This window comes from Eucyclogobius newberryi, unplaced genomic scaffold, assembly GCF_026437365.1.
Source record: "Eucyclogobius newberryi isolate DKJ021-1_F unplaced genomic scaffold, fEucNew1.0.hap1 SCAF_19, whole genome shotgun sequence".
In the NCBI taxonomy this organism is placed as follows: domain Eukaryota; kingdom Metazoa; phylum Chordata; class Actinopteri; order Gobiiformes; family Gobiidae; genus Eucyclogobius; species Eucyclogobius newberryi.
In genome coordinates, this window is record NW_027315823.1 from 2,719,015 (window position 1) to 2,743,508 (window position 24,494).

Genomic DNA, 24,494 nt, shown 5'->3' on the forward strand with positions numbered 1-24,494 from the left:
TTGAATAATGCAATGTCGTGATGGAGTTTCAATAAAAAATGAAAATGCTGCTTTGTTGAAAGGAAATGCTGCATTTGTTTCTTACTGTGGATTTATTTGAACGTAATGGATAACTGACTGGGGGAAAATTATGAGCCAAACAAATGGTACGACCTCCTGTCTTGAAATAGAATGTTGTAAAAGTGAGCGCAAACCTACCGAAAAGGCCTTGTTGAATAAAGTTGAAAAACTTCAAAATCATGACAATAAGATGAAAAGTGCGATACCAAAAATGAAGGGCCTCATGAAACAAAAGCGAAATGTGTCTCAAAGAAAGGAATCTCTTCAAACTTTGAATGAAATGTGTGAAAAGGCCACATTTCACTGCATTGCTTGCACGGACATGCAAAATAGGAACGTTTTGATTGAAGCCTTAGACGGAATAATGACTTAATCGGCTGTTTAGCGACATTGAGGGTTGTTGTGTGGCAAGATTGTGATAATCAGCGCAATTTGCAAGACAAAATTGTGTACTACATATCTCCCCCAAAATACAATATATTAATCTCCTGAATCATTTGATTTTTTTTTATTCTTGGCAAGGAATTTTCTGGAAGAAGAGTTGAGTTCTAAAACAAAATCTTTCTGTGATCAATAAGAGACATTGCATCCAAAATGTAGAAACAATTTACACACAACAATTTAAACAATCATTTAACAAAATAAAGGTGTTATCAGGCATTATTGGTCAAATTATGACTATTGTGTAATTTATATAGATTTTGGCCCATGTCAACATTATGGTTGCTAGGTAACATGTGCCACATCTACTGCTCACTTACTCTTTTAGTCAGAGTTCCACATGTTTTTATAAATGAGACCCCAGATCCTGTCCAGTCTGCAGAAGTCTTGAGACTGTACTGGCTCTGCCCTCATGAATAATAAAGTGCAATGTGAATAATTCAGAGTGATTTTTGCTCTAATCTGCAGCGCACTTTCTGAATGCTTTCATTATGACAGAGGAATTAGATCTGCTCTGCACCTGCACCTGCACCTGCACCGGGTGACAGGTGACAGGGTCCTGAGGCCTGTACTATGAAGGTGGCTGAACTTATCCTGGATATATTTCTCTTACTCTTTGTGGCAAGCGAGTGTTTTAATATTGTTTTGATTTAAATTAAGAAAAAACAACAACGCCACTGGAGATTAATCCAGAAAAATAATTCAACTAAAAGGACACACAGGTAAGTTCATTGAAAGAGGCAGTGCTGAATGAATAAGTTAGATCATTTCTTTTCGGTTCACAGAGGTTTAACTGGTGGATTCACTGTCTTTTGTCATCTTTAGTCACATTACATCAAATACACATGTTCACAGTATGCAAATGTTTCAAATATAAAAGCAAAATAAAACAGAAATCAGTCATTAAAAAGGGTTGTTGGATCTCCACAACCAAAAGAGAGAAGTTTAGACATTAGGCTGAAGTTAACTAGACCTCAAGTAGACGTACCCAAGACGCATCCCGTTAGGCCCCCCACGACGAGCCATTACGCTCCTGCCCGACCCGCCCGGTACCAGCTGCACCGAGGACTCCAGCTGGGGACATGACAACCTTGCAGCCGGCTACAAGGAGGACCCCGGTACCATCAGCCGGACCACACTGGAAATGAGGCGCAATGGAGGGTGGTGACATGAGGCGTGCGGCGCCCTGCATGGCTACGGCACTAATACATAATTGCTCATTTTAAGGTACTGATAATGCATAGATTTGCGGGACATTGAAAAATACCTTTACCTGGCCCTTATGAGAGGACCCTCACCACAAACCGGAAAGCAGAAATGGCAGACAAGAAATGCAAGAGCTACAAGGACGTTTTTCTAGTACAGATGTGCGTCATCTGCCGGCATGATGGGCACACTGCTATACCTTCATTTCATATCGTCCAGGTTTTACATTTTAAGATCAGATACAAGGTCCGAGCTCTTGAAAGCTTTGAGAGCTTGTGTCAGCAACTCACTGCTGCAGATCAAAACCCATAACTTCAGTATCAACCTTTTCATTTTCAATTTTATGTGACCAACAGCAGAAAAAAGCAACAGCACATGGTGATGTCTTCAAAATGGCAGTGACAAGAAATAAGTCACGAGACAGAAACCCATGAACAACAGATCTTACAGTGCCATGGAAAGAATGATCGACATTCACAACTAACATTTCAACATTGTGTATTCAACGTAACAGTGTTATTCACCTGTATTGCCAATAGTAAGATTATTCCTCCTTTTTATTCATCTCTGTGCTCAGATATGAACAAATATGCACTGTTGCTGAAACGCATTTCCTCATTTCTCTGCTCCTCTCTCTAACGCTCGCTCTCTCTTGTCCCCACCAGTTACTTATTCGGTTGGATTATTCTCTGATTGAAGAGTAGTCTTCTTATCTTATTTACTGATAGAAGTGAATCCAACTAAGCATTGCGGGTTCTGCACAGGGACTCAAACCAGGACCAAAACAGGAGATATCAAATCACTGATATTTAACATTTACCACCCACAGGACGTTTGTGCTTTTGTTTCCTGTTTATAGTTGCACAAACTTTCAGTCCTCTCCACTCCAGTCTCTTCTGAGAGCGTCTTCAAAGTGTCACTCCTTTTACGTTTTTCTCTCTTCGGGTGCAGACAGTGAGCAGCGGGCTGGGTTAAATTTTAAAGCCAACCAGGGACATTACCAGACCTTTTTTACATGCCCCAGTATGAATCAGCTGTGCACCAGTATGAAGCAGGAGGCAAGTTCCAAGAGCGCCGAACAACATAAGCACAATAAGACTCATCTAAATCTTTGGAGCCCTTTTTTTAATTCATAAACTATAAGTGCACTTTGATTCGCAGAGAATGCATGCAACAGCCACGTTATTGACAATAGCCTGTTTTAAACACATGATAACTACATAAATGCTGCTCCAGCTTGAACAAAGCAAGTCGCTGATCATAGACTGTGTGCTTTGTGCGCAAAAGAAGGTTCCTCACCAGAAAATGTCGAGAACTGCTTTAGTCCAAAACTCTGTAGCATCTGCTTGAGCTGTTTGTAATTTCAAATGGGTCCTAAAAACCTGCATGAAGCAGGAAGGAGAAGGGACAACACAGACGTGACCCTAAGGGTGCCTGATTGTTGCACTTATAGAAGAAGAGGAGGAAACTTTTGTCGGAGTTCAGTGCTTCTCCATTTATTCCTCACAGAAGTCACGGCAAAAACAACGTGTTACGTCCATGGTTACATCTTTACATTCTCCCGTGTCTCTCTCTGTCCGCTCTCTTATTCACGAGCGCACTCCTTTACTCAAAACAGGCGGACGCCTCCTGGTGGTACCACCACAACATCGCATGCATTTAAACTGAATGAGTAATTAAGACATTTTAAGTACCTTAAGTACAATTTTCCATACAATACAGTTTTAATCATATCTTAGAAAAATAAAACATGTGGGGGGTATCCATATTAATAAACCAAAAATGTCTCTTTTCCCACACTCTCCCCTCAAAAATGAAATGTCGACCCGACATTATAAAACTTAAAAGCACATTATATAAACAGTCCACATTTGGCAGCGATGCATTACATGTAAGCAGGATAGTACTAATCAGGAGTCAGGAGCACATTTAAGTCTACAAAGATGCAAAACTGGGTACAGTCCACAATACAGCGTGTATCTCCTTTTCCACACTGCATGTTGGCAGAAGATGTCTCTGTGCACGATAACATTCATCCGCATCTTTCACCATAGTGAGTATCTGCATCTTTCCTGAGAGTAAGGTACTTAACATAGTCATATCCCACTACAATAACCAAATGTGGTACAATTGCCAGATTAAGACACTGAAATCTCCTTTTTTTTTAAGACCTTAATGGTAACATATAAACAAATGTAGTAAACATTGCTCATTTACTTCAAACATATAACCTTTGAGCAGTAACTATCTCTAGACATAACCATTTTAATTCCTAAACGTGCGAAAGGCGAGGCTGGCCTAATGTATCATAGGTAAATATCACTCTCTTTTTTCTTTGTCTGAAAGGATACTGTTTTGCTGGGATGTGGGCAGGACCCTCGTGGTCACTGGAGCCGGACTCTGACGACACATCACCCTGGCCCATGTCCGTCCCAGCCGGGTCATCTGGCGCCACTGCAGTGTCGTACTCTGCTGCCAGTTGCACTCTTGTGTCGTCATCCGTCTCATTGTTGTCCCTTTGAGTCATGTCATTGTCCGGATAAAACTCAGGTGCTTCAGCCCTCAGTTCACTGTCGATTTGAGCGTCATTTCCAGCTTGCAGTCCGATTATGGCGTACCAGTCGTCTTCATCCTCTTCGGCTGAGCTGTCTTTCGTGTCAACATGGCTTAACTTCCTTGTATCTCTTTTTGTTTTTCCTGAGTTTTTATCGGGAGGCACCACAGTATCCACATGGAGAAAATCACATGGCAACAGCAGATTTCTGTGCATTATTCGGATGCGTCCTTTGCCATTTTCCGGTGTGATTTCATACACGGGACCGTCTTGATATTTCCTCTGAGTTACTACATACACTCGATCTTCCCAGAATGATCTCAATTTCCCTGGCCCACCTCTCTCTGTTAGGTTTCTGACCAGTACTCTGGATCCAGGGAGTAACTCAGCGCCCTGAATCTTTTTGTCATAAAGTGCTTTGCCTCTCAACCCCTCTTTGTTTGCCGATTTTGAGGCCAGTTTGTAAGCTTCAGTCATTCTTGCCTTCCAATTTTCAGCATAGTCTTGGTGAGAGGAACTCTGTTCTTTTGTCTCAAGGCTAAACATTAAGTCAATCGGCAGCTTTGGACTACGGCCAAAGAGCAGGAAATATGGCGCGTAACCCGTAGCTTCACTTCGCGTGCAGTTGTAGGAATGGACCACCTTAGCCAGCGAGGACTTCCAGTCTGCCTTTGCTGCTTGGGGCAAGTTCCTGAGCATAGCCAACAAAGTACGATTGAACCGTTCCACCTGGCCATTTCCCTGGGGATGGTACGGCGTTGTCCGTGACCCCTGCACACCACTGTATTCCTGTAACTTTGCAAACAGTTTATTTTGGAACTCTTTTCCCTGATCGTGGTGAAGACGGGTGGGGAAACCAAACTTGAGTACAAAGTCCCCAAATATTTTTCCAGCAGCAGTGTGGGCAGCTTTGTTGCGGCAGGGGTAGGCCTGAGCAAAACGTGTGAAATGATCCATTATGACTAAGACATATTCATATCCGCCTTTGCATCTTTCCAGATGTAAAAAATCAATAGACACGAGTTCAAATGGGTAGGTGGTGACAATATTTTTTAGTGGTGCCCTCGTCGGCCTGTTGGGACGCTTAGTTTTCAAACAACTGCACACTTTGGTGATGTAGTGCTCAACATCTCTCTGCATATGAGCCCAATAAAAGCGTTCCCTAATCAAAGTCATTACTCTCTCTACCCCCAAGTGGCCCATGTCTTCATGGAGCTCTTTGTACACTAGCTTGTGAAACTTTTGGGGCAAGAGAAGCTGGTTGCGAGATGTAGTTTTCCTATAGAGTAGTCCATCATCTCCCACTTGTAGTTTGTGTTTTTCTCTGACTAGGGCTGCAACTTTATTGTTGAGCTGTTTTCCATTTCTTGGCCACTGTTTTGACTCCACAAAACGTAAAACATCTCCTATCACAGTATCTTCCTCTTGAGCCTTTTTTAAAACAGTCTTTGTTATTTGAGCAATTGAGCTGACTTCCTGATCGGCCTCACTAATGAGAGTGGAAATGGTCACTGGGCAAAGCCATGGCTCATTTTCTTGAGATTTTACACTGACTGCTTGTGCCACACATTGCATTACATCAGGGTGAACATCTTGCGTGCATTTGCTCATGTACTGCTCCATATTTAAAGGCATACGTGATAGGCCATCTGCGTCTCCATTTACCTTCCCCGGGCGGTACTTAATCACAAACTGGAAGTCCGCTAGCTCGGCTACCCACCTCTGAGTTGTTGCATTTAACTTTGCGCTAGTTAGGACATATGTAAGGGGGTTATTGTCAGTATAGACTGTAAATGGTGGGGAATAATACAAAAAATCCCGAAACCTCTCACATATGGCCCACTTCAAGGCAAGGAATTCCAGCTTCCCTGAATGAAGGTGGTAGTTTTTCTCGGGGTTTGTGAGTGTTCTGGAGCCATAAGCGATCACCACAAGTTTGCTGTTTTGTCGTTGGTATAGTACTGCTCCGAGTCCTTCCTGTGAAGCATCACAGTGCAAAATAAAGGGCTCCTCAAAGTCCGGGTACCCTAGCACTGGGGGCTGGGAGAGAAAGTCAATAAGTTGACACAAAACCGTCTGATGCTCAGCAGACCAATTGATTTTGTGAGAGGAGGGCAATTGGCCTGTAGCATTTTGTTTAGTTTTTGATCGTATTTTGCTTTTTTCCTTTGCGGTGTCTGTTTTCTTGTTTGCGAGGAGGTCATAAAGAGGCTTTGCTATACGGGAGAAGTTTGGTATGTAGCTTCGGTAGTATGAGATGAAGCCCAACAGCTTCCTTAATTCTCCTACAGTGGCTGGTTGGTTCTGTTTTAGTGCCTGCACTGGGGCAATGTCAGCAGGGTCCATCGTATAGCCCTCTTCTGTGACCATCTTGCCGAGAAAACGTACCTTTTGCTTGAATAACTCACATTTACGAGGTGTCAGCTTCACCCCGTGGGTTTTGTAGCGGTGCAAGACCTTTCTCAAGTCACTCAGGTGGTCTGCAAATGTCTGAGAATGAACAAGATTATCATCGAGGTAAGGCAGACAAATATCATCCCTCAACCCCCACAAACATTCCTCCATAGATCTCTGAAATACTGCTGGTGCTGAGGACAAACCAAATGGAATTCTTACCCATTCGAAGAGACCCCAGGGGGTGATAAAAGCAGTGAGGGGTCGGCTTGACTCTTCCATGAAGCCCTGATGATACGCCTTCCCTTGATCAAGGACTGAAAACCAGGCACTTCCTTTTAAACTGTTTAACATGTCTTGTATGCGGGGGATTGGGTGACGGTCGGCTATGGACTTGTTATTGAGCCCCCTAAAGTCACAACACAAGCGAAGACCTCCATCTTTTTTCCGCACACAGACAATGGGACTAGAGTAGGATGACCTAGACTTTGTTATCCAACCCCTGTTTAACAAATCCTCCAAATATTCTTTTACTTATTTATGAAGTGGCCTAGGGACTGAGATGTATGTCTTTTTCACCGGAGTAGGATCGTTCAGTCTTATTTTTAACTGTAGAGTGGGAATTGTCCCGACATCATACTCATCACGGGCAAAAGCTTGCCTTTCCTCCCTCAGAAGTTGCCTAACTTGCTCCTGTTCTGCTGGAGGGAGGTGGTCCAGCGGAACTGGTGGCTCCCAAACGTCCTGAGCATCATTAACGGCAATGTCTCTTTCTTGGCTTTCACAGTTTACAGTGTTTGGGTTTTGATTGTTCATTAAGGGGTCTGTTACTACCTGGCTAACAGTAGCAGGTCTTCTGTTTGCAGGATAAATAGTTTTGACTCTTTGTGTCTGTCCCAAAACTGTTTTAGCTGTCAGTTGAATGTCACGAGTAGTGCTGTTTGTCACAGGTACAGTGCACATGGACCGACTCCCTTTCTTTAACTGCACAACCCCACTTTGCACCTGTAACTCATCTGGTAGTTGAGTATATTGACTTGGCTCAAACAGTACATCCTGCATGTCTGTGAGTATGCCTGCTCTGACAAAACACTTAACTACTTTGGTTTGGCCAGCTGGAATGGTCACCATCTCACTGCCTAGTTTTACAGTGCCTTCCCCCAACCCGTCATCTCTACATTGCATCACCTTCAGGAAAATCTCTGTCTTTTTACAATCAAACGAGAAGGCTGCACTAACCGCTTCACTAATGGCACAAGGGGGTTCTATGCCCATCTTAAGGACATGCTCAATCACATTAAACCCAATGATAGGCTGCTCAGCCACCCCAGCTCCATTTGCCACTAGCACTGGAACAAAGAACCCTACCTGGTTACCACTGTTTGTAGGGAGTTTAAAGGAAACCTCGACCCACCCGGAGAATGGAATCGACGTCTGATTTACTGCCCTCCCATCAAGTACCTCTGGACCCACTAACTCAGCTAGGTCCCTGACTGTGGTGTTTGGCATGTTGTCTTGTCTCCAGGTCTCATTCATTAGGCAGACCTGTGACCCAGTGTCCCACAAAGCTTTGGTCTCTACATCATTGAGGGAACATGTAATCACATATTTTTTTCCAATCAGATTGAGCAACTGTGTTCTGCGATTAGGGGATAGTAGACTGACACTGACTGTTTCTTTCTCCTGAGGCATCTCTGCTTTAGCTTCCAGTTTTGCCTACAACTTCTGAATGCTGTCAGTAACTAGCTTGTACAAATCCTGTGTATTAACTGTGGGTGTGGTTGTGACAGTACTAGCTGCCATGTCTACTTGTCCAGTCGTTGTACCTGGTCGTCTCCAAGTCCTGCAGTCCCGTGACAGGTGACCACTCTTCCCACATTTGAAACAATGGTCGCACTGGTCCCCGGTGTTGACTGATTGACAGTTCTTACATCCACGTTTTCGGCTGACTCTTGGGTTGAAAGGGGCTCTTGGAGACTCACGTATGGCTTTCTTGATCTCCTCCATTTCACCTTTGAGCTGTGTTACCAAATCCAGGAGCTCGGACTCACTGCGGGTCGCTGTAGGCTGTGGTTTAAGCATTTTAACTTTCAATGGTGGAGCGGACGAGCATGCTTGACTGTCCACCCTTGCCACTGTTGCCTCTGGGACTGCTTGAGCTTCCACTCTAAGTTCTCTGACTTTGGCCTCTTTCATGTGCTTTTTGAATTTTTGGCATCTCTCCCATTCAAGACTGGCTGCTGCATTTGTTTTAGTGATGAGTAACTCATCTGTAACGGCCAGATCCTCCAAGTAGCGCTTGAGTTGATATTTCACATCTGCACTAATCAGTCCTGTTTCTACAGCTCTAAGAAACTTTCTCTGAATGAGGTCGGGGCTGTAGTTCTCTTCAGTGTCTGGCTCTTTGGATGTTAATAAGAGTCTTTCTTTTAACTCAATTGCACGAAACAGGAAGTTCTGTGGTGACTCGTTACTGTCCTGAGTGAGGTTTATTAGGCGATTATAGAGGTCGGTGGAACTATCCTCTTTATAATGCCCTCGGAGGATTGTGCGCAACTGTGACAGGGTGAGATCGGATTTTATCTCCAGCATATCACGTAAACTGAGGCCAGGACTCACTGCTCTGACGACCGCTTCAATAATCTCAGCCTCACTGTGATTCTTCTTTAGGCCCATATCAATTTGGTGAATGAGGTTGGAATATGACAGTTTGTCTTTTTGGCCCCGCTCTCCAATCTGACCATTAATTCTAAACTCTCTCCTAATGGTGACTTCAGGCAGTGGACGGATCGGGGAAACAACAGGCGGCGTCAGAGTAGCACTTCTTAGTGGTTGATCTGTCCCTTTGATTGTTAACTTAGCCATTTCTTCTTCAAGTCTTTTGGTGGAATCCAGAAAACTTTCTTGCAGAGCCGCATATTGTTTTTGCAAATTCGCCAGTGCTTCTGCATCTTGCCTGGAGCCAGTATCTGCGGCTGTCGTCTGTGGCGCTGGCTCAGCTGATTTAGCATCATTAGCATTTGCGATCAGGTCTAGCAAAAATGTGCGCGCTACGTCCTCTTCTTCACTTTCAATGATCTTTTCCGCTTCCTCACTTATCAATCTTATCAGCGTGTGCTTTTTGGACGGCTTTTTTGTGTCTATTTTAGCAAAAGAACACAAATCATATAGCTGCTCAGGCTGTAGCTGCACCAAGGCCTCGCTTAGCTTGTCCTGTAGCCGCTCGAACGCCATCTTGCTTGTTTTCTTTTTTTTTTCACGAACTCACCGTCGTTCGGAGCACAGCTGAACCATCCTCTTCTACCAAATTTTGTTGCACTTATAGAAGAAGAGGAGGAAACTTTTGTCGGAGTTCAGTGCTTCTCCATTTATTCCTCACAGAAGTCACGGCAAAAACAACGTGTTACATCCATGGTTACATCTTTACATTCTCCCGTGTCTCTCTCTGTCCGCTCTCTTATTCACGAGCGCACTCCTTTACTCAAAACAGGCGAACGCCTCCTGGTGGTACCACCACAACATCGCATGCATTTAAACTGAATGAGTAATTAAGACATTTTAAGTACCTTAAGTACAATTTTCCATACAATACAGTTTTAATCATATCTTAGAAAAATAAAACATGTGGGGGGTATCCATATTAATAAACCAAAAATGTCTCTTTTCCCACATGATCCTAAACAGCATCTAATGAGAAATCAAGTGCTGCATGAGTCCATACAGATGTTCTATGCCAGGGGTGCCCAAACTGTAGCCCGGGGGCCAAATGCGGCCCTCGAACTAATTGTTGTTGGCCCTAGGGCTTCCTGCTAAATTGGCCCAAACACCAAAAAGTACTTTTTACTGTACATTTGGAACATACAAACTTAATAATAATGTCTTATTAAAGGTGTGGGGACTCATTGAAACTATGTCAAATGCAGCATTTTGAATGGTTTACTTCATTGTTGGGTTTTCTGTGGACCTCTGCTCCATATGAGTTTCAAAATGCGGCCCTCTGTGAAAACAGTTTGGACACCCCTGCTCTACGCTTTTAGTCACTTTAATGTTCTAAGCTTTCTGGCACATTTCTTTTTTGAGAATCCACCTCATTTGTTAGACGCATAAATCCTCCAATCCTGTGAGGCACCAGAGCAAAGCACGACACACTTCTCTCAATATAAGTTAAAGGCAACATACAATGTGAGAGAGGCGTCCCAAATAAGGTTAAAGCGGCTCTGGCCCCAGTCTGTACTAAAGCTCCCTAATCTGCAGATCCGGAGGCTGCACTCTATTGAACCACACGGACATGTCCCTTCTTTGATGAAACAAAGGGAGGCAGCAGAGGGTTGGAATCCACTTGGAACTACTGACTCAGGAAATGGAAAGTGACCAGTTGCATGTGCAAAAGACAGCTATTTAAGAGTAGTTGTTCTAAATGTTTGAAGTAGTACAGCTCAACATTGGTGAAGGACATGTCCACACCAGTCCTACTTAAAGGACATCGGTACACCTCCCGGGTTAGTGCGGTGGCTCGCTCACGTAAATCTCTGCAAGCATGGTTTGTCCTCTAAATCACATGTAACATTTAAACTATAACCTTCTAATTACTTCATATTGGGTATTCATTCTCCAAAATGGATGTATTATGTATTTTATAGGATTGGAAACTCATCGGAACTCTTCCTTTGCCCCATCCTTACCTCCTCAAGTCTTCCTCTTTGTTTAGACTCATTCTCACCAGCTTCTTTGCCTCCTCCACATACCACTGTTAAGGACTTAGGTTTGGGAGGTTCCTCAGGTTTTGGCGATCCTCTTGTTCACTGGGGTGAACTCCAACACATGGCGGCTGAGCTGTGGGGCCCACACCAGCCCGCCGCCTCTCCCCGCGGGTAACACCAGAGAAGTGGAGCGTCCAGCCCCTTTCGAGGAGGAGATGGGTTCCAGAGCCCAAACTGTGCGCGGAGGTGAGGCCGACTATATCTAGACGGTACCGCTCGACCTCCCGCACAAGCTCAGCGCCAACTCTGATAGGTTTAATTGGATTATGTCAAACTAGTTTACTTTTTGTTTAAGTGTGAATAGGAGACTGAGAAGGTAGTCGCCTGGATTTGTATTAATGATAATAGTAAAAAAAAAAATAGAAGCACATTTAATTTCACAATGTTTTAACTATTGTAATAAAGGTTTTGAATTTTTTATATCCAAGTATTATGGCCCACTCCACCCTGTATCTGCGCTAGCTTTTATCTGTGTAAATGTCCCTGGCACTAATCCAGGGTGGCATTGTTGGAAAAAAGTTTTCTGTTTAATGTAACCCATAAATTAATTAATATGTCGACCAAAAATTACGGCTCCTAGCGCTGTCACAATACATAATTACTGTAGAAAATACAAGTAAAAGTGTACACTTAAATGCATTCAAGTACAAATAAAAAGTACACAGGTAAACAAAGTAAGCCAGTTAAAAGTTACTTTTCACAATTTTCTTCTGGGCTCCTGTTTCAACCATCTGCCCAAAATATTCACCATGAGTAAAAAACTCAAGCTAAGGACCTGACCAGGACTAGACTAAGATCTGGAGTTGGGTCCTCTATGAAGGATGGGTCAAATGCACTTGACTACGGGGATAATAAAGTGTACTTACCTTACTACTGCTCCAGATTACCTACAGCTGACCTGCTCCATCCAAGTACACAATAGTGGGATACAAGAGGATGGAAAGGCATCTGACATATCTGCTTTGATTTGTGGAGTGTTAGTGCCTCCAAGTGGCCAAAGCACAGAACTGCAGTTGTACAATCTCAAACCAGGGCCAAGGCAGATCTAAAGCAGGTCTAAAACGGGATAAAACAAGGACTAAACCAGGAACAGGGCAGATCTAAATCAGCTCTAAAATGGGATAAAACAAGGACTAAACCAGGACCAGGGCAGATCTAAATCAGCTCTAAAATGGGATAAAACAAGGACTAAACCAGGACCAAGGCAGATCTAAAGCAGGTCTAAAACGGGATAAAACAAGGACTAAACCAGGAACAGGGCAGATCTAAATCAGCTCTAAAATGGGATAAAACAAGGACTAAACCAGGACCAGGGCAGATCTAAATCAGCTCTAAAATGGGATAAAACAAGGACTAAACCAGGACCAAGGCAGATCTAAAGCAGGTCTAAAACGGGATAAAACAAGGACTAAACCAGGAACAGGGCAGATCTAAATCAGCTCTAAAATGGGATAAAACAAGGACTAAACCAGGACCAGGGCAGATCTAAATCAGCTCTAAAATGGGATAAAACAAGGACTAAACCAGGACCAAGGCAGATCTAAATCAGCTCTAAAATGGGATAAAACAAGGACTAAACCAGGACCAAGGTAGATCTAAAGAAGCTCTAAAATGGGATAAAACAAGGACTAAACCAGGACCAAGGCAGATCTAAAGTAGCTCTAAAATAGGATAAAACAAGGACTAAACCAGGACCAGGGCAGATCTAAAGTAGCTCTAAAATGGGATAAAACAAGGACTAAACCAGGACCAAGGCAGATCTAAATCAGCTCTAAAATGGGATAAAACAAGGAATAAAACAAGGACTAAGGTAGATCTAAAGCAGATCTACAATGGGATAAAACAAGGTCTAAAAACAGGATTTGCAAGATTTACCAGGACTAACCAAAGTTGTTTAAACCCATTTTTGATTCTCATTAAGCAAAAGACAAAAACAAATTATTACTAAACTTCTTTTTTTAATATAAAAACAGACAAAATACCGGTAGTTTAAAAGTCAAACCATCAAAATATATTTACACGGTTCTCTTCAAAGAACATCTTTGTTGTAACAGATTTTCAGTACACTCTGGACCTGGAAGAAAAATATCAATCAATTACAAATCTTTCTGACCCTCTCCTCTGTGTTTTCTGCTCCCGTCTTACCTTGAGAACGTGGACAATGCGATGACGCCCAGCACAAACTCGGCACAGTAGAAACACAGAAGGATGGCATTGAGGATGAATTCCAGGCGCAGCACAAAGGTCTGGAGCAGCAGGTAGTAGACGGACAGAGCGGCGCAGGGGAACAGGATGAACACAGACACACACGAGGATAAGGGGCGCTCACAGAGGTTCCCTTTCTCGCCTGGAAAATGACAATAAATATGGGTTCAGTCAGAAATATGTATATGAATGAGGCTAAATTAGGATTATCATGAGGATAAATCAGGTCTAAAGCAGGATTAGGACTACATCAGGGTTCCAAGAAAAGAAAATGTCTGAAACAGTCTTGTGTTTTGAGCTTGTCCTCTTTTTAGTCTTCCACTCTCAACCCGTCCTTTGTATTTGAAGTTTTAACTTGACCAATAGAAATCAGTATTAGGTAGAGGGTTTTGAACAACAGATAACAGTTAATTCATATTGAGTATATCATCATATAATTAAAACAATTTAACAATTAAATCAAAATGAATCACTAAAAGTTTAATCTCCAAAAGAAAGGTATAATTATATATTGTATGCACTTTTATGGTTCATTTTATGGTTCATTCACATCTTGTGCACTATTGAGATACAGCAAAAATAACTTTGTAAATATCACCCGCTCCTAAATAAAGGTATCAGTTACTAGGACCAATCCAGTACAAAACAATACACCAGGAAATAGTTCCCATATACTGGTTCAACTTTAGGCCAAGTCTTGATAAATGTGACGAGATAACAAATTAAAATGAATGATGTTTATGAAAATAATTAGGTGCATCAGCATTTTAAAGGAGCAAATACAATACTCTTCCATTAAGTGTCAATGAGTGTCTCTGTGATGATGTCACGCAGACACTATATGTTCTACAATTTATTATATTTTGCCATGATTTTCCATTTAGCCAGCTTCAACCGATTTCAACATGTTATACCTCATTACGATCGCTTTCACAGTAGTACGTGTGCTATTACTTTTGACATTTGAACAACTTGTACTTTTTGCAGAATTTTCAAAAGTATTAGTACTTTTTCCCCAGTGTAATAAATGGGGCATTATCTGCATAATTCTTTAGGCTTTATTCTTTAGACTTTTGTGACGGAGAGAGAGACAGACAGAGAGAGAGAGAGAGAGAGAGAGAGAGAGAGAGAGAGAGAGAGAGAGAGAGAGAGAGAGAGAGAGAGAGAGAGAGAGAGAGAGAGAGAGAGAGAGAGAGAGAGAGAGAGAGAGAGAGAGAGAGAGAGAGAGAGAGGGGGGAGACACTCTAGCAATAGCTTCAGCCATTGCAAATTGTCTAGTTATTTTATGCAGCTGAAATTAGAAATGACCAGGGCCTGAATTGATACCAGAGGCATAATATTGACATTGGAACTGAAAAAGCTTGATGGGTGCATTTCTTCTCAAATAATAAGTATGAAAAGTATTTTACCATAGAAGATTCGGAGTGTCTCCAAACCGAGGAATAGCGCCAGCATGACCACGTCCAGAACCAGGTTATCAGTTGGATATGGGAGCAGAATGCCTGCAAGAATATAGGAAGAAGAATTAAAAAGACATACATATTTTCATCAGAATCAGAAAAGGTTTATTGCCATTGTCAATGAACAGAATGAACAGAAAACATAGGAACATGCTTTGGTGATAAAAAAAAAAAAAAAGAAAAATCATATATAAAATTAAAAAGGGCCTGCATAAAAGAAAAACAATTTAAATCTGCTATAAAAAAAATAAAAAAATAGGCTTATTATGGACACAAAATGTACAGTTAAATGTACAGATGTAGTGCAGAAAGTGAACAGTGCAGTGAGTGATTGATTAAATTAGTTAAAGTGACAGAGGTGTAGAAGTTTTCATGAGTCCAACGGCAGAGGGAAAGAAACTGTTCTTATGGCGGGAGGTTCTGATCCGGATGGACCGTAGCCTCCTGCCTGAGGGGAGTGGCCTCCTGCCTGAGGGGAGTGGCCTCCTGCCTGAGGGGAGTGGCCTCCTGCCTGAGGGGAGTGGCTCAAATAGTCCGCGTCCAGGGTGAGAAGGGTCGGCTGCGATCCGACCCGTTTGTCCCAGAGCCCGGAAGACGTACAGGTCCTGCAGGGATGGAAGTCTGCAGCCGATCACCTTCTCAGCAGAGGGCGCTGTAGTCTCTGTTTGTCACTGGCTGTGGCTCCAGCGTACCACACGGTGATGGAGGAGGAGGTGAGGGTGGACTCAATGATGGCCGTGTAGAACTGCACCATCATCTCCTCTGTCAGCTTGGCTTTCCTCAGCTGCCTTAGGAAGTACATCCTCTGCTGGGCCTTCTTGATGAGGGAGCTTTTTTTTGTTTTTTTGTAGGCCAAACCTAAAGAGTCTCAGCATCACAAAGAGCCCAGACATTTATTTAGACACCAGAGGGTTCAAAAACCGCTTCAGTTTAAAATGGGGCTCAATTAAGTAAACTGTGATTTATTCTGAATCTAATTGAATAATAAGTGTAAGCGCTCCTTGAAATTATCCTGAAAATACTAAATGACTATAGATACAAAACTAACCTTTGTATATGAATATGAGGATTTCTGCCAGGTAGAATGCAGCAAAGTACCATTTGTTTAAGTAGAGCAGGATCTGGAGCGGGGCTGAGGAGAGCTGGGGAAGGCAGTTCAGGACAAAACACACCAAACATGACACATTTATCAATAAGTACACAATTACCACAGGCCAAGTCAGGGAAGGATACAATGTGTTGATTTCCTGAAAAAGTACAAAGAAAAAAATTGTTAGTTCTAATCTTAATAAAAACGGTAGCCACAATATCAAAACAGTGCCCAGGTTAATTTTGTTTCTATGGACGTTTGCAACGAACTGTTCACATGTTCACATTAGTTATCTTACTTTTAGCTCACTTTACACTATTTCCGGTGTAATTTAACAAATAATATCACCATTGAACAGATGATGAAACCTTTTAGCATGTACTTAACACTGTCAGAAACGTAAGCTCGTGCGGTAGAGGTGAATTTCTGTCTAAAAACCCGAGAAGTACAGCCTCACCCAGCGCCATGTTGGATTGCCATGGAAACCGATTCAGACGCGTCACCGGAAAGCGGCTCCACAGTGCCCTCTACAGGAGCTCCGGAACTGTGCCCCTACTGCTACATTTTTTTGATAAATGTGGTAAAATGTGCAATATACTGAAACTTTTGGATGGTTTGGATTGTTAAATGAATTAGTTTGTTCATAATTTCTTAATTGCGTATTATATTTAACATAATAAGTTATATGAGCCAGTATATATTGTTCTGCGCTGTGATTGGTGCGCGCAGCTCCGTGGGGTTACGTGGCACTGCGGGCTCTGCGCATGCTCCGTCGCTCTCCCGGTGTGAAGAATGGCGTCTGTCAGGATGAAGCCCAGCAGCGTGGCGGCGTCTCTTCTGCTCCTGAACCTCCTCTACGGCCTGGCGTCCTCTCTGTACTTCCACATCGGCGAGACGGAGAAGAAATGTTTCATTGAAGAGATCCCCGACGAGACCATGATCATCGGTGAGTCACGGCAATTTAAGAAGCCGCCGAGAAGGGTGCTAATGCTAATGCTAACTTGAAGTGCTAACCTACGCGGACGTGCCTCAAACATCACGGGTTTATCAATATTCATGCGACTATTTGTTTGATTAGTTAATTTAACCTCTTTAGCAGCTGTATCCTTGTTAACATGGCGTCAGATGAGCCAAGACTAACTTCAACTGTATCACTAAACCATAAGGTTCATCACACGGTTTATTTTCCAAGCAAAACGGTGTTAAATTAACATATTCTGCAAAGTCACTTTTCATTATTTTTTAACCTGGTTACGAAAGTGCTCGTCCTACTAGTTTTATTAATTATACCAGTCCTCTTCCTGCTGCTGCTGCTACTACTACTAGTCCTCCTTCTGCTCCCACCATCCCTTCTACTAGTCATACAAGTCTAGTCTACTAGCATCAACCATAATAATGCAAAGAACACTACTAGTCTAGTAGTACCAGTTACTTTTTGTTAGTGCAGCTTTGTATGTTTCAACTGTTCATTTCCTACTAGTCCTTCTCGTACTAGTGAGACACTTATCACTTCTGCAGTTCAACAGGAAGTCAGTGGACCAGTTTCTATTACCAGGCCATTTTAGATCAATATTGTAGTTTACATTGAATCAAATGTGAAATTATTATCTACTCATTTCATATTATTGTCATTGTTCAATAAGGACCAGAAAAAAGCAGAACGTGTCCTTAAATTGCCATTGCTCCTGCAGGAAACTACCGCACTCAGCTGTACGACAAACAGAAGGAGGAGTACTTACCAGCCACTCAAGGCCTGGGGATGTTTGTGGAGGTGAAGGACCCTGATGACAAGGTACCAGAATACTACGGTTACATTGTGTTTATCGGTTGAAAAAAAAAAGCCTGGAGCTGTTGCATTTGAGTGCGGGTCAAACCGGTTTAAAAGTACACATATTTTCTGAATTTGTGAAACTGATGTGGCAAAATTGAGTGGTCTTTGCATTATTATTGTTGATATGATTATATGTCAGATTTAGTGATGATTTGACCTAGTTTTCCCCCATTTTACTATTTTGATGAAGCTTATAATGATAATATCTATCTCACATACTGTATGTTACATCTGCCACCCTAACATGGGAAGCAGATGTGACAGAGGAGCCTAGTAACCACACAGTAAAAAATAGTCATCACAATAGCTATTATTGGACTAACAAAAATGTTTAAATTTCGAAAGTCCTCAGAATCAGGAAAGGTTTATTGCCATTGCTAATGAACAGAATTCACAAACATGGGAACTTGCTAAAACAATGATGAAACAACCTATGTAAAATCAAAAAGAAAAAAACTATTAAAATCTGCTCTTTCTTGGTGAAATGGACCATGGTCCTTTAGAATAAATTAGGTCAGGATGTGGCGATGGGTCCCCTCTGCTGCTCCTGAAATATTGCTCCAGTTGCATTGAAGAAAGGGTCAAATACAAAGAACAAATTTCCCTATGGAGACACTTGAAGATCTCTTATCATGCTATTTTTCCAGTTTCGTAGTCTACTATAAGGGTATATTTGATCATAATAAGTGTTGTGTAGCACCCATAACACAATAGTTATAAAATATCACCGATATACGGCTTAGTTTGAGATTTGCCCCCCCCACCCTTGTGAAGAGCGATCTGCCTCCCCCGCCCACCTTGTGACGTAGCCTCAGCAAGAGCGCGTTCCCCGACCACCCCGTGACGCAGTCTAGCGTGGAGACGGTGGGAATGTAAACAGAGGCCGAGGCATGCGCTGCTACATGACACAGCAGCACATGTTGGCAGCAGCGTTGGAACTAAAGAATTAGCGTTTGAAACTAACTGTGCCTTAAAAGCCAGCGTTTCTCTCGAGCGCGGGGGCCAGGGGGAGGGGTGAATGTTACAGGTACAGAATGCTTCCTGGAGGATTGGCTCAAACAGGGAAGCTTAAGCTTCTGCACATCAGAGGAAAAGGAGAGAGACTGTTCTATAGCTAAAAACTGCATGAATCAATCAAAATCCACTTTGGGCACATATATGAGGCACCAATGACACACTAAGAAGGTTAAAAGCTCTGCAAAGTCGATTTTGCATGATATGGGACCTTTGAGAAGAAACGTGCATTCTTAAGGTACACTTAAACATTCTCCTGGTCCAAAACTATATAATGACTTGAACAAAGCCAATATTGCAGTTTACTTGCAAAATTGTCTTTTTGAGCTTTTAACTATGTTCTAACGTTATTCCCTTATCAAAAACATATGTGCAGTTTTATTTAGCTTCATTTGATGAAACCTTGTTAGAAAATCTTCACGCTTCAAAAACTTTCAGAATTTCCCTGACGTGTGACATGGCTCTGAGAATCTTCTCTGCTTTTTTAATAGTCCATAAATCATTGCCAGACTCGTACTAAGCATTTCTGCATCAAATCACAATGCGTGGATACCTAGAATATATCATTGGAACGGAAGTCTGTGGTTTCTTAAACGTTTGTCATTTCTTCTGCAGCCATGTCATTTCTTCTGCAGCCAGTAGATGGGGCTAAAACTCTTATGGGAAACGGCAGAGCATTTGTTTCCTTTTTTTATATATGTTTTAGTTCTAAAATATGAGATGCCAAACTAAAGGTCCTTAAGCATGTAATAACAATATGTTCTGTTAATTTTGTTTTGTTGGTTGTGTCATTATAAATTGTCCAAATAAGTATGAATCTTGTGTTTCAGACATTTAATTAAAATTAGTCATTCAGACCTTTATTCAGGGACGAGGAGTTTTGATTGTCTTACTTTACTCTGTCTCTTCCTGTACCTGCTTCCTAATGACTGTTGTGTGTAGGTGATCCTGTCTCGTCAGTACGGCTCAGAGGGACGCTTCACCTTCACCTCGCACACTCCTGGAGAGCACCAGATCTGCCTGCACTCCAATTCCTCCAAGTTTGCCCTGTTCGCTGGAGGCATGCTGGTACTACAACGCTTCACACTCCTGCAGCAGTTCATTCAGTAAAGCCAGAATCAATATTAAAGCAGACGGATGGTGCAGAATTGACTTTTAACCTTGTCATGGTTCTCTTCTCATTTTCACACTCAAAAGCCCTATTGCAACGGCTTTAGTTTGACCTCTTTGCCTTGGTAAATTACATTCCCATGCAAATCGTCCATGTTTTTAAATATTCCCCCCATTTTTACTTGCTCTACTTTGGCAAACTCGGAGCCTCTGAGGTCATTTTAGCCCCTTACGAATGCTTATGTCTGTGATTCTGACCATTTTTGGTCTGAATTGAATATACTCGGCAACTGATTTTGCATCAAAGGTTGGACAAAAAGATTGATAATTTGCCATGGACCATTTTGCAATTCAATTACCGTATTGTCTGGAGTAGAAGTCGCTCCAGCCAAAAAATGCATAATAGAGAAGAAAGAAAACATATGTAAGTCGCACTGGAGTGTGAGTCACATTTTGGGGGGATATTTATTGTAAAAAAATCCAAGACCAAGAACAGACTTTTCATCTTGAAATGCAATGTAAAATAATAACAGATGAGAGAACTTTGTGAATAGGTGTATGTATGCTAACGCTAACACCTTCAGCTACATGACGTATGCTAACGCTAACACCTTCAGCTACATGACGCACAGACAGAACTGTGGTAAGTGTCTGGTATGTTAACGTAACATATTAACAGTTATTCAGATAACTATAGCATAAAGAACATGCTAACAAGTTTACCAAAGCATCAGTTTTACCCCAAATCACTAAATCCATTGAATTCTTCTTCCTCTGTGTCACTTCTAAACAGTAGTTCAACACCAGACAATATGCATCGACTGAGTTTAGTTTTGCGCTGAAGAGAAAGCTGCGTTCATACCTCATCCATCTTCCTTGTTGAAGACCTGGGTTTGGTCCTTTTCTTGTCCTGATTTAAACCTGCTAAAGTCCAGGTTTTGTTCCAGGATTAGCCTCTGTTTAGTCCCAATTTTGATGCAGTGTTTGCAAAAGTGTGAACGCAGCCTCAACGTAGTTTTGACTAGTTCCAATTTTACTTGTACATACATTTCTGCACTTGTTACTCTGCACAAATAATCACAACCTCAGTGTCACTTCTAAACAACTCTACAAACTCCGGAGGTAGAGGAAGTGCAGATTCTTCTTCTGCGTCGCTTTAGGTTTTAGCCCTCTTGTGGTTGTCAAGTGAAATGCGGTTACCAGTGTGGGGAAAAAACAAATGCAAACAAATAAGTCGCTCTGGAATATAAGTCGGCGGCCAAAACTAGGTGAAAAGGTGCGATTTATAATACGGAAAATACGGTATGTTTTTCTACAATCAAAAAGTAAAAGAAACACACAAAACCCCTGCGACAAATGTAACCCGGAAGTACAAGTCGTTCTTTTGGTTTAAAGTTTAGAATTTGTGGACTTTGAGATTCGAACATGAGTCCACACTGAGACTGAAGCAACTGCGACTGACGCCAAAGATGACAGAGACTAAGCGCGCCTGAAAATCATAAAGTCTTAAAGTCGGGTCGTGAGTCCTCAGTTTTAGATATTGTACTTTTGCATATATAGTGTCAATTGTTTCGTTTGTACAGGGTACACGTCTGAAAATGTGGTTACTTTAAAATACAAAATGTCAAAAGTTGTTTAACAAAACACATTTGTATTGTTTTTTAGAGAGTGCATCTGGACATCCAGGTTGGAGAACATGCCAACAACTACGCCGAGATCGCAGCTAAAGACAAACTGACGGAGCTGCAGCTCCGAGTCAGACAGCTGGTGGAACAGGTGGACCAGATCCAGAAGGAGCAGAACTACCAGAGGGTAAAGATACTGCTACTGCTAATACTGCTGATCCATGGGTTTCAACAAGATGAGAAATTAGGACTGTTGCTATAGCAACAATTCACTACAAAGTTCAATCTTTGGAATGAGGATAAGGTCCTCAAAATGCATAAAACAGGAAAATTAAACTCTGCAATATCACTAATACTACCGCTACTGCTAAAGCTAATGCTACTGCTAATACTACTGCTAATACTACTGCTACAGCTAATACTACTTCTACTAAAAGCCTGTTTCCACTGGTTCACTGTGGAGTAGATTGGTACTAGGCCTGGGTATTGCCAAGACGCTCGTGATACGATGCGTATCCCGATACAGGGGTCACGAGATTATATATAGATATAGATATAGATATATATACATACACAGATACATACACAGATACATTTTTGAAAATAGGGTCTTGAAAATTTACCAAATGGGTCATGTTTTCACTCTGAAATAAGAACATTTATGAATTTCGTGTTTATCCACAAAGTGCTTATTTATAAATCCATTCTGCTCTAATAACTTCATACATCCAACCAACTGATCCAAATAGAAATATAAGGAACACATTCTAGTAAAGTATTGCATGTTTCTTGCCAAAAAATGTACCCACTCGTCCACAACCCGAAGGTCAAAGGTTGAGTCCGTGATGAGTTCGGGTTCAATGTTTTCACTACTAATACCACTACAAATGTTCTACTTTAAGTTTGATCTTGAATGTTCTTTTTTCCGTAGTACCGTGAGGAGCGCTTCCGTCAGACCAGCGAGAGCACCAACCAGAGAGTCCTGTGGTGGTCCATAGTCCAGACCCTGATCCTGGTCGCCATTGGGATCTGGCAAATGAGACACCTCAAGTCCTTCTTCGAGGCTAAGAAATTAGTCTAAAACCTGGGCTAAAACCTGCTCTGAAACCTGGTCTTGGGCTGGTCGAAATCGGTCCACGTTGGTCCACTTTCCCTTTTCATTTTAAAGCTGAACTCTAACTGTCCCGTTGAAGGGCAAGTGTGTGATCTACTGTACAATCTCATGATGGAATGATGTAGAATATAGAATGGCATAGAATGATTTTATATTACTACATTGAGCTTGAGACGGGTCAAAATATAGGTTATGCAGATGACAAAATGGATGGCAAATTTGTTTGTCAATTGATGCAAATTTCTCCTACAGAGTTTGTCGAATACAAATATGAAAATCAGGTAAACGGTGGTAGAAAACCAGATAAATGATGAGACCACTGCAGGCAACGTTCACATTTATTGCAAATTATGGACATATTGACCTGATGACTTTTCTTTCCTTGAATGACATGCGAGGAAAAGTGTCTTAGCCTTAGCCAACAAGCTAGCTTTCCACTATCACAGCAACAACAGAAAAACAAGAGTTTGGATATTTCTTTTAATACCTAAAACTCCCATGGAGTTATACAGGCCTCACCCTTTTTATTATGAAATTATGACATCAGCAAGTTCAAGCTCATGAATGCAACCTATGGAAAACAGAGTTCTGCTTTAAAATGAAATGGTACTGTGGTAAAGAATGCTCAGTGCAAATATGGGGAAAACTGCACAAAATGAACTGAAAAACCATCAGCCCCTGAACTGAACTTCGTCCGAACGGCAGATATGTGACTGTTTGCTGTAAATGTTACTGGCCGCTGGAGTTTGTTTTTTTCAACTATTTTTAAGACTCGAATGCAGTTTTTACATGGAGATCGAGCTTAAGGCTTTGGCAGAAGTGTAGGACCTGTATATATTTACATAGATACTTTTATTCTCTACTCAAAACATCTTGAAGTTACAAAAGTTCTGGTCCAATTCATTGACAATTTTACATTTTTACAACGCAACGTCGAACATATTGATTTCTAAAAATATCTATGCTTCTGTGTCAAGGTCCTCAATCTAAAAATGTGATTGAAATTTTGTTCTTTTTGAGGGGTTTTCTGTTTTCGTTGGTTTTATTTATAATTTGGGTTCTTTTTTAGAGATCGTGTGAAGATTGCACTCAGAGATGATACAAGTTTGAAGGTGAATGGTTTCTATTAACCAAGATTTATTTTAAATAAATGTGGAATAAAAGGAAATTTGTTTCATTCATTTGTAACCTAATTCCAGCACTGTCAACTAGTCTGGTAATTATATTTGTGCATTAAGAAGTTTAAAAAAGTGTTAACCAAATGTTGAAATTTAGTTACTTAAGGCTTCTAGAGGATATTTACTTTTTTACTTTTTTTTTTTTTTTGAAAGACATTTTAATTTAACAATGCTGTCTTTTATGTGAAATGGGGACGAGAGAAGGGAGGACATTCAGTAAACTGTAAGAGGTTTGGGACCCAAACTCACGACACTGCGGCTGCACTTGGAGCATACGGTTCTAGTCGACTAGTCGCAAATAGTCCATTATTTGTTGCAGCTTCAGCATATTATACAGTTTATTTTTAAATTATACAGCCAACAACTGTGCTGCGATCTTATTTAAAGGTTCTCTAAAATTGTAGTCTGGTAAAAATACAATTCAAATGAACGTCAATAACATTAGGTGTGTG

General features: G+C 41.6%; 2 protein-coding genes across 3 annotated transcripts in view; one reads left to right on the forward strand and one right to left on the reverse strand.

Moving 5' to 3' along the window:
- tmed9 (transmembrane p24 trafficking protein 9) overlaps positions 1-24,008 on the forward strand; it is a 45,003-nt gene extending 20,995 nt beyond the window's left edge. The window contains exons 2-6 of one of the 2 annotated variants that reach the window (XM_072451455.1): positions 16,968-17,116; positions 17,862-17,962; positions 19,958-20,083; positions 21,791-21,937; positions 22,682-24,008. In XM_072451455.1, the coding sequence (XP_072307556.1) occupies positions 16,978-17,116; positions 17,862-17,962; positions 19,958-20,083; positions 21,791-21,937; positions 22,682-22,831 (663 nt within the window). In that variant the 5' untranslated portion in view covers positions 16,968-16,977 and the 3' untranslated portion in view covers positions 22,832-24,008. Of the gene's footprint in view, positions 1-16,930; positions 17,117-17,861; positions 17,963-19,957; positions 20,084-21,790; positions 21,938-22,681 lie in introns of those variants that run through there. The other variant, XM_072451454.1, reaches the window with a different exon arrangement.
- On the reverse strand, positions 13,382-16,256 carry tmem216 (transmembrane protein 216). The gene is made up of 4 exons (XM_072452778.1): positions 16,129-16,256; positions 15,030-15,122; positions 13,561-13,762; positions 13,382-13,489 (listed from the first exon to the last, which is right to left on the reverse strand). The coding sequence occupies exons 2-4, from the start codon at positions 15,073-15,075 to the stop codon at positions 13,474-13,476; spliced, it is 264 nt and encodes an 87-aa protein (XP_072308879.1). The 5' UTR covers positions 15,076-15,122; positions 16,129-16,256; the 3' UTR covers positions 13,382-13,473.
- Positions 24,009-24,494: the final 486 nt, after the last annotated feature.